Source organism: Taeniopygia guttata, chromosome 24, assembly GCF_048771995.1.
Source record: "Taeniopygia guttata chromosome 24, bTaeGut7.mat, whole genome shotgun sequence".
Lineage (NCBI taxonomy): Eukaryota > Metazoa > Chordata > Aves > Passeriformes > Estrildidae > Taeniopygia > Taeniopygia guttata.
In genome coordinates this window covers 2,789,338-2,808,416 of record NC_133049.1, presented here as the reverse complement: position 1 = coordinate 2,808,416, position 19,079 = coordinate 2,789,338, and the positions used below count along the sequence as shown (strand labels likewise).

The window sequence follows — 19,079 nt, the reverse complement described above, 5'->3', positions numbered from 1 at the left end:
CTTGGTGGGAACAGTTGTTAGCAATAATGAAATCATCCAGTCCTTTTCTTTTTGAAATCCAGCCATATCCTTTGGCTTCAGGAACCAGGGGCAGTGACATGTGCTGTTTTCATAAAAAGCCACAAGACAACATATTTCATCACAGCAAATTCCCTTCCCTCAAGTGAAGAGAGGAGAGAGATTTCAAGGACAAGAAAAGTTTCAGCCAAAAGAAGGGGCTGAGCTGAACTTCCGCCCATCTGACACTTCCCAAGAAGTTGGCTTTTCACCATCTGTAGAAGTTTGGATGATGACAACCCTTGTTGCTTTTGTCTCTTTCCTTCTGCCTCAGCTCCTGCGAGGAGAACAGGAATCTTGCACTGAATTTCCATGCTGGCACAAACTCCAAGAGGATGACTCTCTGTGAGGGAAAGCCCAGCCTCTGGAGGATGGACACTCCACTCCACTGGTGGTAGCCAAGAATCCAAGGAGGAATCACGCCAAAAACTCCATGTGTTTCTCCCAACAACTACTCGTGACCTGCTTGGGGTCGGGACTACTCTTGCCAGGTCATAAAACCAGCCAAACTCATCCTCACCTCATCCCCTTGGACTCTTCCCCAGCGCAAGACCCAAATTCTCTGGTGGGCCTTCCTCTCAGACCAGAGGATGACAGAGGCCACGTTGACACGCAAGTGGACAAAACACTCAGGTGCTGTGTCTCAGCACCTGAATTAACCAGGCCCCATCCTGTGCTGCCTCCTAATTAGCAGGCAGGATTTCAGCATCTTCCGGTCCTTGGCTGAGTCCCCCCTTCCCTCTGCTCCTCACTTATTCTGTTCACTGAACTAATTGCCAAGCGCCTGCACCCTGGGTGTCTGCTGCTGTTGGAGAAGATTAGTATTTTTACAGAGGGGGAAAAAGAAAGATTAAAAAAAAAGATTGTGTTTTTTAAAGCAGATGAAAGGAGAGCCCAAGGAGATGTGCATTTGACTCTCAAACATGCTCCTTCAAGTCTCCCTCAGCAGTACTTAAAGGCGTTTCCAAAGCAAGACTTTATGAATGCTAAATGAACCCGGCGCCTTGTTCCTCTGCCACAAGAAAAGAAAAAAAAACTTATCTTTTATATACAATATTTCCTTTATGGCTGACACCGTGCATCACGCGTCGCTACCACTTCAGACAGCGACGCTGACCTTCACAAAGTCACAGGGACACCACGGGCCCCCTGGGCTGCAGGAACACAGAGCTGGGCAGGGGTCAGGGAGCCTGGCTGCATCCAGGCAGCCACCAGTGCATTCACCTGCTGCTTCCCAGGAAGGGCGAGGTGAGAGCACCACAAATGGGGAAATATTCAAAGTCTTGCTTTCGGTCATGGTGATCTTGGATGACCCAGCCAAAGCAGGGATGTTGGTTGGTGTAGCACCTCCAGAAGGGTTTCTGAGGATGCAGCTTGGCAAGGTGGGATGGGGAATGATGAGCCAGGAGGGAAAGATCAGCAGCCCAGAAAAGCAGACAGGAGAAAACACACTCTGATGGTCCAGCCCAGCACCTCCACATCACCAAGGGGTGCTGGTGGGGTCGTCACTTGGGTGTCCAGCTCCCAAACTCTCCCCGATTCCAAAAAGGATGAAGAAAAGCACATCAATGCATCCCAACACCTTTGGCCATCTGGGTGATCAATCATGGCCATCCAACACCTCCTACTGGAGCAGACAGCCCAACCCAGTGCCAGGACTGACCCCACCACCCTCACTGTGCAGATCTCCAGCAGGACCACCTTTCCCTACCTGTGAAATGGAGAAGAAGTGCCTTTAGCTTCTCACAAAATACTCTGAGAAACTGATCCGTGCTCTAAGGAAATCACCCACCAAAAGGAAGTCTTGGGAGATTTAATTAGCTGCAGTCTGTGCTGTTTGAGCTTGTTAGGTGCTATATAATTGCTAAATATTATTATTATCTCTGCAGGTACAGCAGTTTGTTAGGATAATGATAGTGATTGACATTTCTCTGGCATCTTTCATCCCAACCAGATCCCGTTTTACTCTATTATAAGACACTGTTCTGCCTTGACTCTCCATATGTCTCCAAACTGTCAGCAGGATCATAACCAGCTCAGCATTGCCAAAAGAAACAAAGGCAAAGTGGCTCGTGGAAGTTCATGGGATGTATCACAAGCTGAGCAAGTTCAGCTTCATGCTCAAGAACTCAAGTTGCACAGGTAGGTGTGGTGTAGACAGAGATCTACAGGCTCTACTTCCACATCAACACAGACCACAGATGCAAGAAGTGGTCCTGGAAGCCACCACAGCACCCAAAAACTTCTCTTGTCCATCCCCATCCCCTTTTCCTGGCAAGCAGCAGTGGGCACCATAACCCAACCACCACCATGAAAAATACATCCCAGGGACAGCAAAGCAGAGGGGCCACCGAGTGATTAATGGGAGACTATCAGTTTGGGATAGGTCTCTAAATTCTCATTAAGTCAGGTGCTGAGGCATTGCACATTAATCCAGAACATTTCCCCTTCGGCCCAAACAAATAAATAACTTGTGTGTAACTCAGGGAGAACTGGGTGGAGCCATGTCTCCCCCTCTCCGTCTCTTTCCAACTAACCAGTGAATAAAACATCGCCCACAAATCTATTAGGCTAATTTTAAATCCTGACAATTTAGCAGCACTTCAGCAAGATAAGAGCCATTTATTAAAAGCCACAGTTCATTAAGCCAAATGCTGCTGGCGTATTTACTCAGAGAAACGGGCCTGGGCTCAGCTCTCACCCAGACCAGAAGCCTCCAAAGGAGCAGGGGTGATCCTGTTTCACCCAAAAAGAGAGGTCACCATGAATCTTTGCCCTCCTTGAGCACACACAGGGCTGTGCATGCTTCCCACCAAAGGACCGGGGTGTCCATGCTGCCTTCTCCCCTCTTGGATGAACACAGAGCAGAAATCATGGGAGGCTCTGCAGCTTTGGCACCCAGAGCTATGAGAAGTCCCCACAGCTCACATGGAGCCATGGTTTGCACCGCTACACTGTGGAACTGCTCCCAAAAGGATCGACACCCCAGTCTGGATCAGGACTGCACCGCTTTGGAGCCATTCCCATCGGTGGCAAGCACAGACTGACTTTGGAGAGGGATGATTACTCCCAACCACAAGCCTGGTTGTGGAGGGGCTACTGAAGAGGAACTGCTGCTTGAAAAAGGTACCAGATTGCACCCAGATCTTTTCTTCTTCCAAGCTGCCTCTTGACACCTCTGCTGTGACCATGGCAGGATTTGGCACACACAAAGAGGGCTGGAGGCTCCCAGGGCTCTGGCAGGAAGGAGATGGACTCACCAATGGGTGCAGAGTTCCCTGCTCTCCGGGAACTGGGGTTTTTGTTAACCTGCACAAAGGATCAGTCGGATGCTCCACCCAAGCCAAGACACCACAACCCATAAAGCCAAACTGTGCATGAGCCCACCTCAGATCTAAAAACCTGCCCAGCAAAGTTGTGCCCGAGCACAGCCTGGCAGAGCTTAGCAAGCTCTGTGCCAGCATGGATAAACTTATTCCAATGGGGAACCACAGTTCCACATGGGACTAGAGGATTTTTAAGGCCCCTTGCAACCCAAACCTCCTCTGGGTTCTGTGATCCCGTGGTTCAGGAGGGTGAGGGGCTCGGTGGGATGAAGCCAGCAGGGAGGGAGCCGTGCCAGCATCGCTGTGAGCAGCCGGCGGCAGAGGGCAGTGGAGAAATCCCATCTGGCAGAGTTTGTGAGTGGAATTCATTCCAGCGGGAGACATCCAAGAGACTTTATCAAGTGCAATTGTCCCACTGCGCCTTTCACCTGCACACACTTGCAAGACAGTCTGGAGTGACTACAGAGTATCCCTTTACAGTCAGAGCTGAAAGGAGCATTATAAAGGTGAATTAACATTTTAAAAGAACGTAAAAAACCCAGAACTGTTCTAATGATGATTAATGGGAAGCTATAAGGGAGGCCGTGACCTCCTGGTGTCATTAAATGGATTGGCAGGTTTCTGAGCATTAATTATAAATAGCCACAGGAGTTTGAGTGCTTAGCAGAACGATGATAAATCCATGACACAGGCACAGGGACAAGGAGCCAGGAGCATGGGGGAACACGTGCCTGTGTGTGCACACACAGCTCAGCCTGCAAGGGAACATGGGTTTACACATGTGTCACACACAGGAAAGAGGCAGAAAACAGAAAAAAAAGGTGGAAATGAGTCCGTCTGAGGATACTGCCGTGTTTGGGTGGATAGAGAAATGGATAAATGATAAATTAGACACCGCCAGTCAATCACATTTTCTAAATGTTTTATATCCCAAAAGCTATAAAAGCAATATTCCTTTCTGGCCTTATTGGAGCCATTTCTGGAAGGCAATCACATCTGTTTCCTTGGGGATTTGAGCTGAACTGTGCTTTGCCTTTTTTTTTCCTTGCCTTTTTTTTTTTCCCCTCCCCTTTCTATTTACTCTCTAGCCTGTTACCAAAGCAGGGTCAGAGCATGCATACAAATAGGGAGGAGGAGTGAAAAACAAACAGCCCTGAACCAGTGATGAACTGACAAAAAGTGACTGCAAACTTCTCATGGCAAAGCCACAGCTCCAGTGATCACGGGCCACACAGATTTTGGGTCAGGCAGATTCCACGTTGGTATTTCCTTGTTTTAATGTGCACCATTCCACAATTGCACTGATGTTATGGAGATCTGCATCCTGGATGTGCTGAGCCACCCAGCCTGCCTGGGATTTGCACAGTTCTTCTCTTCCAAGGTCCCTTGGAGAGACACTCAAGGATTAAAGCCCAAATCCCTGTCTGCATCCCACAGGGGCCCAGAGCCGCAGCCACAAAGGTATGTTTGCTCTCTAAAGCAAAGGTGGGTTTTTGCAGGAATTCCTTGGGAAGGAAGGATCAGCTAACCATCAGAGCCTGCAGATGGAGGTGGGAATAAACGGGGGATGAATGGAGCGAGGACCTTGTGCTCGTTAATGAGCTCTGCCCGTGAACCACAGCCACTGCACAGGGGGAAAGCTCCTCTCGCTGCCAATGACAGGAACAAAAGGCTCTGGGGGAGATGCCAAAGGGGCAGTCCCATCCCTGGGCATCCAGACAGCCCCTTAGCATTCAGGAGAGAGGCTGACCTGGCACAGCTCTGCACCAGCAGCCTCATCCCAGCACCCCGCTGAGACAGCAGCCCCAGCATCCATCCATGGAGCATTTCCACTGAGACTGGGATCTCCACTTCCCCCAGCACCTCTCTGAACTGCTGTTTTATTTCTACCCACTCTATGGGGAAGCAAAAGCACAAGCCACCTCCCCCCTCCACCTCCCCACCACCCCCCCTGCCCCAGCAGACTAAAATTTAAAATATTCTTCCTGTTTAGATTTAAGTCTCATTACCATGCTGGGCCCTCCTGTATTATTTCAAGTGATTGGAATATGGTGGCAAAGGAATAAGTTCTCCATACAATTTTCTTCTGATCCTATTAGTTGCAATACAATTACAGTGAATACATCAATTCTTCGTCCCAGCAGCTCCTGGAAAGAGCCACCTATTAAAAGCTGGCTTATTAATGGAATTGTACTTCCAGGATTAATCGGGCCACATTGGCCATTTCCATTTCTCACTCCACAAGTGCTTTTGTTTGCTTAATAGGCTGAAGTAACTTGAGAATGGCACAACTTAGAGCTTCCCCATTTGCTCTGCATATCGCCAGCAAATTTAATATCACTTTCCTTGCCGGCGTCTCTCCGGGATAAAACCTGGCACGTGCTGCCAAGGAAATCCAGCCTGCAGGGTGGGGAGGGGTAGAAGGAGCTTTCTGCCTCTGGCAGAGCCAACAAAGGCAAATTCCTCATTGATCCAAGGCTTTAAACCCAAAGGGAAATGGCAACACCAAAACAATTTGCCAAAGCCTGCTGGATGAGAGCCACTGGAGAATCATCCCACGAGCAGTTCAAAAGCTCCCCAAAGCCCCTCAGAGCATCACTCCCCACCCAGTTTGATGTGGAGGATCTATTCTGGTCCTCCCTTGTCCCTGCCCAGCCAAACCCAACCAACAGTCAACCCCATTCCCCAGCACCATCCCTGCACTTGGAAGCAAGGGCGCTGTTTCCCAGCACAGATATTCCTGTGGCAGCAAAGTCACTGCATGTTCAAGCACAGTAATATAGTATGACTTTTCCCTTTAATGGAATTTTTCTAGCCCACTAGGAAAAAAAAGACTCCATTAGCCATACTACAAAGGCTCCTACTTATTAGTATTTTAGAACAGTGGCAAAAACATTTCTTGAATCTAATTATTGCTGACAAATATGAAAATTGAAATCAAAGTTAAATTTTCAGCTACAGTGCCTCATTCGGCCGTGGCTCGCCCGCTCCCGACGATTGCATCAACACATTTATTCTGCTGAGCAGGCTCCCAGACTGGGCCCCCCCATTCCCTGCAGCCCACCCCTCCATCTTCACAGGCATTAACTCTGACATATTCATCTCCACAGCCAGGCCACAGAACCAGCGTCATGTTTACCAGTTTGTACGTGGCCAACGGATCGGAGCGAGGCTTCCAGGGGCTGGAGAGGAAGGGAACAGAGCTTGCTGCTTGGAGAAGAAAGGGATAGAACTTGCTGCTTTTTCTTTTCCTCCTTATTTATTTATTTATTTATTTATTTATTTATTTATTGTTATTTATTTCCAACTTTGCTGTCTCCCATCCCCTCCCAGCCTGATCTCCAAAAGGGTGATTTTGATTTCCACAAGATAGAAGATGTGGAAGGGAGGGGAGAATGGAGAGAGGGGGGGAATAAGGAAAAAAAAAAAGCCTTGTCAACATATTTCCTTTCTCCTACCTCCCCCCAACATACTGTAAAAATCAATCCCCTTTGTCATTTTGCTCTGCTTGTGTGAATGTTTAATGGCTGTCGGGGGAGATAATGATTGCTGCTAGGAAATTCATTTCAGATTTGCTATTTATAAAGTACTTGGTGCTCAGGTGGGAAATTAACATAAGGAAGGGGGAAAGGGACCAAACCAGGGAAAAAAAGCAGCAGGAGAGGAGGGATGAGATGCTGCAGGGCTGGCTGGAATGGGATGGAGCCCAAAGAGAATCTGCATCTGGTCCCACCTCTCCTGGGACAGAGAGAAAAGGTTTCCATGGAGCAAGGATGGCACTGCCAGCCCCTTCCCACCCATGGATGCAAGGACACGGAGCCAGGATTGTCCCCCAAGTGCCTGGGGGCTTCATCCCCCAAAATCCAGTCCACCAGCCCCAGCAGCACCAATGGTTTGTGCCCCAGCTCCCTCTCCAGCCCCTCATCCCTTTGGGTTGACCCCAAACCTCCTCTGAGCCCCCTCTCCCCTCCAATCCCACCAACCTCTTGGATTTTTGGATCTCAAGGGAATTCCCATCTGTGGTCCAGCCAGACCCCACAGCACGAGCGCTGCCATTGAGTTGCTAATTCCTTGTCTCAGAAGTTGCTTTTCCCTTTCTGATTTTTCAATAATAGGCTTGGTATGAATCCCTTAAGCTTCTGAAATAAGCTGGAAAACGCTTTTCCAGCCATTTACATAAACACAAGTGGATCAGAAGGAATAATCATAGTTTATGCATTATTTGGGGGCTTTGGAGATGGTTTCTAATGTGGTGTCAGGTTTTGAAGCCCAAAACATACAATGGGAAGCACTGACGTGCAGAAAAGCAGCACAAAAAGTAAACAATAAATAATACACGTTTTTTTTTCATGTTGTCTCCAATGACAAGGCACTTTTGGCTCTGCCACTACCCCAGCCTCTAATGGATCACGGATCCTGCTCCTCGCCAGCTTTGTTCCAAAAGGAGCTTCATTAAGAGAGATGTCACTCATCCTAAATCCAAATTCACCCCGTGCCAGCCAGCCCTGCCACTCTCCTGTGCCTTGGCCCGCTATCAAAAACCCCAGTGCTGGCTTTGGGAATTGACTTTGGAAAACTAAAAGTCTAACGGAGGCACCCTCTGATCTCTAAATACCATCTGTCCTGTAGAAAGAGAATAAAAGCTAAAAACACCCAAACCAAGCCAGGAACGAAGTCCTATTCACCAGATAACTCCTCCAAGAGGGGAAAAAAGCCCCAAACACCAAAAAAAGAAAGATTATATTATGGCAGTAATGAACCTTGCTTTGCTCTGAGGGCCTGTCACGCTTCCAGTGAGGCGGGTCAGGTTTGGCTTTCAAACCAGTTCTTTAAATCAAGAATTCCGTTTCTAGTAAAATGGAAACATTAGCAAAGGATCTGTTTTGAAGAAATAACAATACAAAATGGAACAAGGCTGGAGACTCCAGGCTCTTTGATACTGCTGGAACACGGCCTTTGGAGCTCTTTTTTTTTTTTTTTTTTTAAATCACTTCACAACTTTGTACATAAAGCTTCAGCAAGCTCCAAAGAAAATGCTTCAAAAATCAATCCTTACTTTTCCCAGAATTTACTTTCACTGGGAATTTGTGGTGGTTCTTTTTTTTTATTTCATTTTGGAATTAGAAAAACCTGAAACATTCTGCTTCATTTCTAATATTACACAATTTCCTGTGGCATTTCCCACTCCTTAGCAGCTGCTCTCTCCCACCGTGAGTTACTGGAGGACACGAACCAGCCCTATGGACTGAGAATTTGTGGTTTTCCAAGCTCCTTTCCAAGCTAAATTGGGGTTTCCAGGATCAGCAGTGTGCAGGGAAAATACACCAGTCCCTCAAGGCTGGGTTGGAGCAACCTGGTCTGGTGGAAGGTGTTCCTGCCCGTGGCAGGGGGTGGAATGAGATGAGATTAAAGCTCCTTTCCAACCCAAACTCTTCTGGGATCTTTTTCTGTAATTTCCAAAAAAAAATCCCTGATGAGAACCCACCTTGATCCTTCCTCCAAGCCAGAGCCACCGCTTGGTGTGAGCCACAGCTCACCCAGGGCATGGAGGTGACTTTTCCATCCACCTCCAGAGGGTCCTGCTGGGACTTCTCAGTCTGCCAGCACCTCCGTCCCCATTATCCCTGTGGGAAGGCAGAGGGTTCCATGCCAGCTGCCAGCAGAGCTTTAAAGGGAATATTCTGAGCACCAGGAATTCAGGCACAGTGGATGCCCGGAATCCTGACCTGCCCATGCAGCTCCTCTGAAGCAGTTCAGCGTCGAGGCTCCTTTTTTTGACTGCCCTGATTAGTAAGCGAAGCATTACTGGGAGGTGGAGGAAGGGAAAGTCAGAGGGGGGCTGGAATGCCAAGAACCAAACACTGTCTTTAGTGGGAACAGTCAACAGGACAAGGGGACCAAGAGGTCAATTAATTTACAACAGCTTTCAGCATTAGACATATTAACTGTTAAGCACATCAAAAATCCGTGCTCTGCCTCCTGGCAGCAGAGAACAGACCCGGCAAGGCAGCACCTCTGATTTATTATTAACCACGAGCAAGGGGCCTGCTTGGGAAGGAGGAAGGAGGGAAGGAGGTGGCTGCTCCTCCCAGCTGCCAGCCACAGCTCCAAATGTGCTGGGAGCAGCAGGGATGCAATTCCTGCAGGATGCACCCACGGAAGGGCTGGAAGGGTTGGGGTGCAGTGACAAAGAGGTCATTCTTTGTGATCCTGGTTTTTGTAGAATCACAGGATGGGTTGGGTTAGGAAGGGACCTTAAAGATCTTCTTATTCCAACCCCCTGCCATGGACTGAGACACCTTCCACTATCCCAGCTGCCTCCAAGCCCATTCAGCCTGGCCTTAGACATTCCAGGGATGAATGTTCCAGGATCTCCCCACCCTCACAGCCAGGAATTCCTTCCCAATGTCCCATCCAGCCCTGCCCTCTGGCAGTGGGAGCCATTCCCTGTTTCCTGTCTCTCCATCCCTTGTCCCCAGTCCCTCTGCAGCTCTCCTGGAGCCCCTTTAGGCTCTGCAAGGGGCTCTGAGCTCTCCCTGAAGACTCCTCTCCTCAGCTTTCCCAGTCTGTTTTTTTTCCTATAAAAGCTTCTAAAGGCATGAAAAGCTCATGTGCCAAGGTTTGGGTGCTGGCTGGCAACAGGAGACAGGAGCATGGCTTGGACTTCCACTGTAAAATCCCCAAATCTGGCACCTTGCTCATTTTGGCTCCTGTTCGAAACCAAGAGCTCAACTCCAAGTCCAAGTCTCAGCTCCAAGTGTTTGCCATGAACATCAGAGATGGATCAGGTTTGGGTCCTGCTGAGTCTAACAGGAGATTTGTCACTGCCTATCAAAGGAGAATGACCAGTAATGCTTAAAAAATCCCATTTCCTCTCTTTAAAGCTTTTGTCCCTTCAACTGGAGAACAGCAAGGAAAGTTTTGCCCTTTCTTGCCACTAGTGAAGTTTGGGAAGCAAAGACAAACACAAATGAAAGTCTTTTTCTGATCGCCATGGCCAAATATTTGCTCCTCACGTGGTGTTTCTCAGGCTGAGGAAAGCTGAGGTTCACCTCCACTGTCCGACTGGAGCTTCCTGGGAAGAGCTCTCCCCATCCACTCCTGGTTTATCAGAGAAAACAGCAAACCCTGCTCGCTAACCTGACCTAGATCTGTCAACTGATCAATTTCTTCCCCTTGGGGAAAAAATAAAATGGGGGAGGAAATCACAATATAGGTATTTTTTAAGTGAAAACTGCAAGAAAAATACACAAAGTAGACATTTCTAATATCAAATGCATTCGTCTCAGGTGTAAGTCGAAGGAAGATGGAAAAACCACGAGCCAGGGTTATTGTGCTGGTCAAAATTCCTATGTGGAGAAAGGAGAAGTAGCTTTTGTGAAACACAAGGATATCCCAAAACTGCAGCCTCCAGAGCAGCAGTCCTGTACAGAGGGATGGTCCCTGGGATGGCTCCGAAGTTCAGTCTTACCAGAGGAGGTTTTCTCCAGTCTCCCAGCTCCCACCTGATCCTCTGCTTATCAAAGCGACGTTTACCTCCTTTTGACCCATGAAGCTCATCCCAAATGTGGGAAAGAGAGAGCAGTTGGACACCAACCTGGACTTCCAAAGAATCCCCAAATCTGACACCTTTTGCTCATTTTGGCCCAAAATTTGTAACCAGGAGCTCAACTCCAAGGCCAAGCTGCAGCTCCAAACCTTTGCCATGAACATCTGAGATGAATGATTATTTCCTCCTGTAGATGGGCACAGGCACCTTGTTCACGTGTGCCTCATGGCCAATAAACAGCTGCAGGTCCTGAAATTTGTGTCAGCACTTACAGGACCTCACACATCTCCAGTCCACCAGTGGGGCTCCTAAACCTGGTGTAGCTACTACACAAACCTACTCCAGCACCTCCTCCCGTGCTCTAAGGTATACACACAATGGAGTTTCTATTTCATTTTGATTTTTCACCATTTTGATCTCCATCTGTTGTGGTGGAGATTGTCGCTATAGGACACGAGAATGCACAATGCGAGCCACTTGCCACTTTGCAAGGTAAAAGAGAAAGTTTATTTTCTGACTCCAACTTTTATACTTCTCCAAAGGTGACAGTGGATTGGAGAGTGAATGGGCCACCTCTCCAAAGACATTGGACAAACCACTAGTACATCAAGTCTCTCCACCCCCATGAAGGAATGCAAAACAACACGTTATTTACAGAAACTGTGTGGGAAAGTTTCCCAATAGAATGTAAACTCAGAAGGCTTTAGAAAACTCAAGAATCAGGGCGACAGGAGATCTCTCCACAACCATGGCGTAGAGCAACTACAACAACTTTACTCCTCCTTGCATCCTGCCAATCCACCGCTGTGCAACCAGCTCAGCACAGGGATGCTCCCAGGGAAGCAGCAGCAATCCACACATGGAAAACCCCACCTGCAACTCCACCACCCAAGCCAAAATCCCAAATTTCCAGCATTTTGGGTGCCATCCAGCGTTTCGCACAGCGCAACTGCTTTCAAAAGGTCTTCTCAGGCTCCTGCTGATGCATCTGAAAAAGGTGCCAATGAATCCCACGTGGTGGCCTGATTTCCAGAGGTGCTGGCACCTCCTCAGCCCCGCTGAGAATCAGCAGCAATGACAGATGTTCAGCCACGCTGCAAACGCAGCCGTCGAGCAGGCGGAGTGCATTCCCCTCCCTTTATGTACTGCATATAACTGGGTTATCTAATCATGTAGGTATTGATTATTACTGTTATTACCTATTAAAAAGCTATTTTCTGCTGCTGGGGTGAATATCACGTTTTATTGACCTGTGTGATAACTATTAGCCACGTCTAATATTTTTCCTGAGGACCAATAAATCCGAGCATTCACAAAAAGATGTCGATACACGTAATTTTTCTTATACACATTCATTAGTGCAATTACCTCCTGCAAGAGCTGCCAGGAGGTTTCCCCTCACCCCTCCACTGAGAGAAAATTCTCACAGGATTTTGGGGGTAGCATTTTTGGGGGTAGCATTTTTTGAGGATAACATTTTTCGAGGATAGCAGTTTTTCAGAGGCAGCATTTTTTGGGGATAGAATTTTTTGGGGATAGAATTTTTGGGGGATAGCATTTTGGGGGAATAGCATTTTTGGGGAATAGCATTTTTGGGGAATAGCATTTTTTTTTTGGGATAACATTTATTTGGGATAGCATTTTTGGAGGATAGAATTTTTGGGGATAGCAATTTTTGAGGATAGCATTTTTTGGGGATAGCAATTTTTGAGGATAGCATTTTTGGGGCTAGCATTTTTTGGGGCTAGCATTTTTTGGGGATAGCATTTATTTGGGATAGCATTTATTTGGGATAGCATTTTTTGAGGATAGAATTTTTTGAGGATAGAATTTTTGGGGATAGCATTTTTTGAGGATAGCATTTTTTGAGGATAGCATTTTTTGAGGATAGCATTTTTGGGGATAGCATATTTTGGAGATAGAATTTTTCGAGGATAGCATTTTTTGGGGCTAGCATTTTTTTGGGGATAGCATAGCCCCAACCCAGATTCCAAATCCTGCCCTTCCTAAGGAGAAGCACCCAGCCTCTCCTGCCTGCAGATGTGTCTCTGGGTCAGATCCAGCCTTTCCATCACACACCAGCACAGCCTGTCTCAGTTTGGGAATTATCTGCATCCCAGCCACATCGAACGAGCGAATAATTCTTTCGGATGAGGAACGCTCTGTGTAGGATGTTGACACATGCTATTATTTTACATACCTATTTCAGCTTGTATGCTTATTAGAATAAGGTCTTTATGCTAATTTGTAAATCAAATTCCCATAATTCTTGGCTTACTGATGCTAAAGGCCCAGCTAAATCTTCTATGACCTTTTAGCCTGGTTAATCCTTTTACGCGTGGCTGAATGAAGAGTTTTCTTGTCTCTCCCACTCCTGAGTGCTGGGGTGAGATTTTTGCTTCTTCCTTAAGAAATCCAGGTGGGCTGTGGGTCAGGGACATGGGGCACATGTGAGGACACCCCTACACTTTGAGCCAGGGAAAGTGGGAGAAGAAAATGCTGCTGCCTGGGCTCTGTGTGAGGATATTTTGGATTTTCATCACTGCTATTTAAAAATACCACAGAAGTCGCAGAGCAAACACAATGAGAGCTGTGTTGCCAAATTGCCACTCACTTTCCAACGCCTGGGGCTATCCCAGCCCTCTGCAACCTCCCCTCTTCCCATCTCCTTTCCCAATTTGTGGCCAGACATTTTCTGGCTTCATCCTCCTTGTGAGTGGATGCAATGGACACCTGCAGCTCCTTCCCAAGAGGATGCAGCATCCAAGAAATGCCCCAGCCTCTCTCTTCAGCACCAGCACCCAACAGCTCCCTTGGTGTCCAACCATGCTGGATATTTCAGGGCTCAGGGAGCTCCTTCCTGAGGGACACAACACTCAACAGCTCCCATTTTAGGGCCACAATTCCACAAATCCAACAAATTTACAATATTCCTGCAAAAGTGAATCTGCACGACTTGGAGGACCCACAGATGTTTGCACAAATGCAGGTGGTCAAATGTTTCTGAATTATTCCACTTCACGTTCCACTTTCCTTTCAAGCACACTCACAAACCGCTTTTCCTATTGTTTGTTTGGCTGGAAATAGGGAAAGGACCCAGAGGATGGATGAACTGCTGCAGAGGGCAGCACACATCTCCGGAGATATTTGGAGGAGGTTTGTGCAAAACACAGTTTTCTTGCATGACAATTATTTTCATGTTTTCAAACACAAGTCAGCTCCACTTCTGGACACTGAACAAAGGAAAAAACTTATACATTCCAAAAACCACTGTAATCACAGAAGAATTCATGAAGCAGAAGCACATTACTGCTGATTTTCAGCACTGCATACACACCTAAATATTACCTTGGTGTTGAATGAACCCAAATTTGTCAAAACTCTCTTTAAAAGTTTGTGTTAAAATACAAAATTATGTGTAGGGTGTGTTTGAGGTTTTCTTTAATTGTGGCAAGCACATTTCTCTCCCTCTCAGGATTTTTCATAGAGGTGCACAGAGAGAAAAATCCTGAGAGGGAGAGAAATGTGCTTGCCACATCTTTAATGACTCTTAAATAAAAATATGCAAGAAAAAACTCCCAAGGGGACTCCCTCCCTCCAACAATGGAGCAACTCCCTGCCCAAAAAAGGCCCCAGCTTTTTGCTGTGAAGGCTGCCCTGGGCAATATTTCACCCAGCTCCCCTCAGCTCTGCCCTGGGCCCTCCCCAGACCATGGAGTAACTTGGGTCCCTGCCTTCCCTCACTCCAGGAGTGACTCAGGGACTTCTGGCACCTACATCAGATTCCTGAAAGGCAGGGAACTGGGGGATTTTGGGCTTAGGGAGTCAGCACATTCCTCCCCACTGCTCTGCTGCCCAGGAGAGTTATAAAAATAGTAAACAAAGAAATAAAAAACCAACTACTTTTTGATCTGGAGGCTTTGATAGGAGCAGGGAGAAGAAGCAGGAATGATGACCAGAGGCATGGAGTAAGGCTGCAAGGAATCCGAGTAGTCAGGAGCCCCAAAGCGAGCATTAAAAAATAATAAAATAATGAAATAATAAAATAATAAAATAAATGAAGCGCAAATTCTGGGCAGGAGAAGCGAGGAGGGGAAGGTGCAGCTTCATCCCTCTCCTGGGAAGCCCTTCCCAGCCCAGGCGGGCTCCTGCAGAGGGGGCAGCCGAGGGGGCCGGGGCTGGGAGCCGCGGGGAAGCCCCCGGGATGCCGGGATGCCAGCGGCACACCGGGAGAAGGAGAGCGCAGCAAGGCGGAGAGGAGCGATGCTCCGCCGTGTGCTGTGCATGCTAAGCAGCCTGTGCCGGTCGATACGGCACGGGGGGTTCTCCCCCCGCAGGAGCGGGCCCGGCCTGCCCAGCTGAGAGAAGTTTGAGGTGGGAGACACCCAGTCACCATCCCTGCCCACACCGCAGCCCCCAGCCCCACACCCGCTGGGCTTCCCGAGCCCAGCCGAGTCCTGCTGCAGCGCGCCTCGGCACACGGGGGACGAGGCTGGGCTGCTTTGGACATCCCCAGCCTTCGGTGGGAGCAGCGCAGAGGTAGCTGGATCCGGCTGTGGAGAAGGAGGTGCATTCACCCCCGCCATCCTCTCCATCCTCGGGAGAACCCGCATCCCCCCCGAGGAACGCCTGCATCCCCCTGGGGTGCATCCGTCTCGCCCAGGAATACTCGCACCGCCCCGGGGGTGCATCCATGCTCCAAGGAGCGCCCGCGTCCCCTCCCGGGGCGCCTCCATTTCCCCGAGAAGTGCCCGCATCCCGCCCCGGAGCCCCGGTCCCAGCCGCCCCCCGCGCACGGCGCAGCAGCATCCCCCGGCGCATCCCCCCGCGCATCCCCCGGCGCATCCCCCGGCGCATCCCCCGCGCATCCCGGGCTCCCGCGGCGGCCCGGGGCAGGATGCGGCTCCATCCTCTCCTCCCATGGAGGAAACCCCGCTCGCACAGCCCCTCCAGATGGCTGCGAGGAGCCTAACGCGAGCTGACAGGCTCGGCGCTCCCGGCCAGATGGGGCTGGCTCCTGCCGCCTCTCCCCCCGCTCCTTTTCCCATCGCTTTTTGCTCTTTTTTTTTTTTTTTTTTTTCCCTCACACAGCCCCCCGCTCCCCTCCAAGCACCATCCCCCGGATGGGGGGAGGCAGCCGTGCCGATCCGGGACAGACAGACTGGACGAGCGCTTCCCAACTCCCAGCCCGGCGGGAGCGGGGCTGCACCGAGTTTTTCGGACGACCTTGCTGGAAAAGCAAAGGCGTGGGGGGAGCACAGAGGAACCCCAGTTCCCCCCCACCCCGTGCCCCCCAGCCTGTTGGATCATTGATCCTGCCAGAATTGTGCCGGGATGGCAGAGTCCTTCCGCACCCGCAAGAATAATCAGGACGCCAGGGGAGAAGTGTCCCCCCCGCCGCCAGCCCGGTGCACCGGGAATTCCTGCGCCGCACCCGCATCCGCATCCCCCGCAACTTCACAGCGGGCTGGGGACCCTCTCCCAGCTCTGTCCCCGCTCTGGAGGGATCCTCATCCCCACTCTGGGGGGGTTCTCATCCCCAGCCCCCTCGGAGGGCGCTGCTGTGGGACCGCGCATCCTCCGCCCGCCCGGGCTGCGTCCCCCGCGGCGTTCCCTACCTTGGGAGAGGAGGAGCGCGGCCATCCCGGCGAAGATCACCCAAGAGACGGGGTGGTGCATTTTGGCCTGGGCCATGTTTTCCTTCTCCTTCCCCACTCACTGCCGGGCGGGGAAAGGTTTAAAATCCAGCGTTTTCCCGGAGCAAAGCGCAGGAAGAGGGGCGGGGGGGGAAGGAAAAAGGAAAGGGAAAAAAAAAAAAAAAAAAGGGAAAAAAGCACCGAAGGGTGGGGGAGGGGGAAAAACCCAAAAGAAAAAAAAAAGGGGAGGGGAAGGGGGTCGGAAGGGGTTGCAGGTGCGAGGACAGGCGCTGCGTGCCCGCCGCTCCGGCCCGCACACGCCGCCCGGCTGCAACACGCCGCCGGCCGCGCACGCAGCCGCCCCCGCGCAGCACTCATTGGCTGCGGGGCCCCCCCGCGCCCGCACCCGCACCCTGCCGGCACCCGCACCCCCGGACCCCGCCGGCAAAGACACCCCGGGAACCCCACCGGCACCCGCACCCCCGGACCCCACCGGCAAAGACACCCCGGGCACCCCATCGGCACCCGCACCCCTGAACCCCACCAGCAAAGACACCCCACTAACCCCACCGGCACCTGCACCCCCTAACCCCATCGGCAAAGACACCCCACTAACCCCATCGGCACCCGCACCCCCGAACCCCACCGGCAAAGACACCCCACTAACCCCACCAGCACCCCCGAGCCCCACCGGCAGAGACACCCCACTAATCCCACCAGCACCCGCACCCCCGAAGCCCACCGGCAGAGACACCCCACTAACCCCATCGGCACCTGTACCCCCGAACCCCACCGGCAAAGACACCCCACTAACCCCACCGGCACCCACACCCCAACGGTAAAGACACCCCACTAACCCCACTGGCACCCGCACCCCCGGACCCCACCGGCAAAGACACCCCACTAACCCCACCGGCACCCACACCCCAACGGCAAAGACACCCCACCAACCCCACCGGCAGAGACACCCCACCAACCCCACCGGCACCCGCACCCCCTAACCCCACCGGCATCCGCACCCCACTAACCCCATCGGTACCCACACCCCCGAACCCCACCGGCAAAGACACCCCACTAACCCCATGGCAGCTACACCCCACTAACCCCACCAGCAAAGACACCCTGAGCACCCCACTGGCACCTGCACCCCCTAACCCCACTGGCAAAAACACCCCACTAACCCCACCGGCACCTGCACCCCCGAACCCCACCAGCACCTGCACCCCTCCATTCCACCAGCAAAAACACCCCGAGCACCCCATCAGCACCCACACCCCACTAACCCCCCTGCACCCCCTAACCCCACTGGCAAAGACACCCTGAACACCCCACAGGCACTACACCCCCCTAACCCCACCAGCATCTTCACCCCCAACATCTGCACCCCCTAACCCCATCAGCTCCCAGACCCCCAGCACCCGCAGTCCCCAACTTCCCCCCGGCACCCACACCCCCAAACTGCCCCCCCTGGGCCTCTGCAGCCCCCTAACCCCACCAGGATCTGCACCCCCCACCTGGCACCCCTCAGCACCCACATCCCCCTCACTGTGTGCAGCTGCAGCCCCCAGACTTCCCCCTGGCATCTGCACGCCCTCCCTGTGGATCTGCATCCCCCCAACTCCAGCATCCAGCACCCACACCCCCTGGGCATCCGCATCCCCCAAAATTCCCCTGGCATCCACACGCCCCCCACATTTCCCCTTTAGCGTTCACACCTCTGCTCCATCGTCTGCACATCCCCAGAGCACCCTTGCAGCCCCCCCAAAGCTCTTCCCCTCTGGGAAAGGGGGGGAATCCCTCCTGGAGCAGCTGCAGCGGTGCTGTGACTCAGTTTCCCCACCCGCACGATGGTGGGAGGGATTCACACCCACACTCCTGTGTCCCACCTGCCTGGCCCAGAAGGAAGAGGGGCACCTGCTCCTGGGGGGCTGAGCCCTGCAGGTCAGCCCCAACAAACCCCTTCCCCTCAGGCACCTAAACCCGTGTGGAAATGGCTCTAAAAGCAAAATTAATAAGGAAAACCTCTCCAGTTTGGAGCAGAAACCTCCTCTTAGTCCAGATCAAGGGGGTTTTCCATGCTGTAACCACACTCCTCTGATTGCTCACACCCAGCCCACCTCCTGCTCTGAGCAGCATCCGGGCCCCTTGGGCCCAGTTTGGGATTGAACACACTCCTGTCACTTCAGCTCCTTGCCCATGCCAACTACTGGTGCCTATTTCACAACACCAAAAATAAAATAGACTTTTCTCCAGTTCGGGATTCCCAAACCAAGCATCTACCCACACCACAACCCAGCATCAAGAGCATGACACCCACATGCCCACACAGAAAAGGTCCTTGAAACAAAAGCCTTAAATTATTCCACCCTTTGTCCAATAAAAAGAATATCTGAGGCTCAGAAACCCCAGAGACCCCTTTAAAACAACCTAAATAAAAACTATCATATTAAATATTATTTTCATAAATGATAAGGATGTCTCATTTGATTGCTCGAGGTGACTCACATCCCC

General features: G+C 51.0%; 2 protein-coding genes and 1 non-coding gene across 4 annotated transcripts in view; 2 read left to right on the top strand and 1 right to left on the bottom strand.

Moving 5' to 3' along the window:
* LOC100226286 (protein CEPU-1) overlaps positions 1 to 16,924 on the bottom strand; it is a 363,323-nt gene extending 346,399 nt beyond the window's left edge. Inside the window, exon 1 of one of the 2 annotated variants that reach the window (XM_041720916.2) lies at positions 16,551 to 16,924. In XM_041720916.2, coding sequence (XP_041576850.1) covers positions 16,551 to 16,626 — 76 coding nt within the window. In that variant the 5' untranslated portion in view covers positions 16,627 to 16,924. The remainder of the gene's footprint in view (positions 1 to 16,550) is intronic. The other variant, XM_030290832.4, reaches the window with a different exon arrangement.
* LOC140680497 (uncharacterized) lies at positions 1,353 to 16,478 on the top strand. The gene is made up of 2 exons (XM_072918098.1): positions 1,353 to 1,439; positions 15,298 to 16,478. The coding sequence occupies exons 1-2, from the start codon at positions 1,353 to 1,355 to the stop codon at positions 16,243 to 16,245; spliced, it is 1,035 nt and encodes a 344-aa protein (XP_072774199.1). The 3' UTR covers positions 16,246 to 16,478.
* On the top strand, positions 15,472 to 15,539 carry MIR2993 (microRNA mir-2993). The gene has a single exon (NR_049074.1). It is a non-coding gene; the product is annotated as a microRNA mir-2993 (primary transcript).
* Positions 16,925 to 19,079: the final 2,155 nt, after the last annotated feature.

What these genes read in the sequence shown, in the direction of transcription:
- LOC140680497 (XM_072918098.1), top strand. Translation starts at nt 1,353, where the DNA reads ATGGTGATCTTGGATGACCCAGCCAAAGCAGGGATGTTGGTTGGTGTA. An exon ending in TGAGGATGCAGCTTGGCAAG is followed by an intron (nt 1,440 to 15,297) that starts GTGGGATGGGGA and finishes CCCAGCTGAGAG; the next exon opens with AAGTTTGAGGTGGGAGACAC.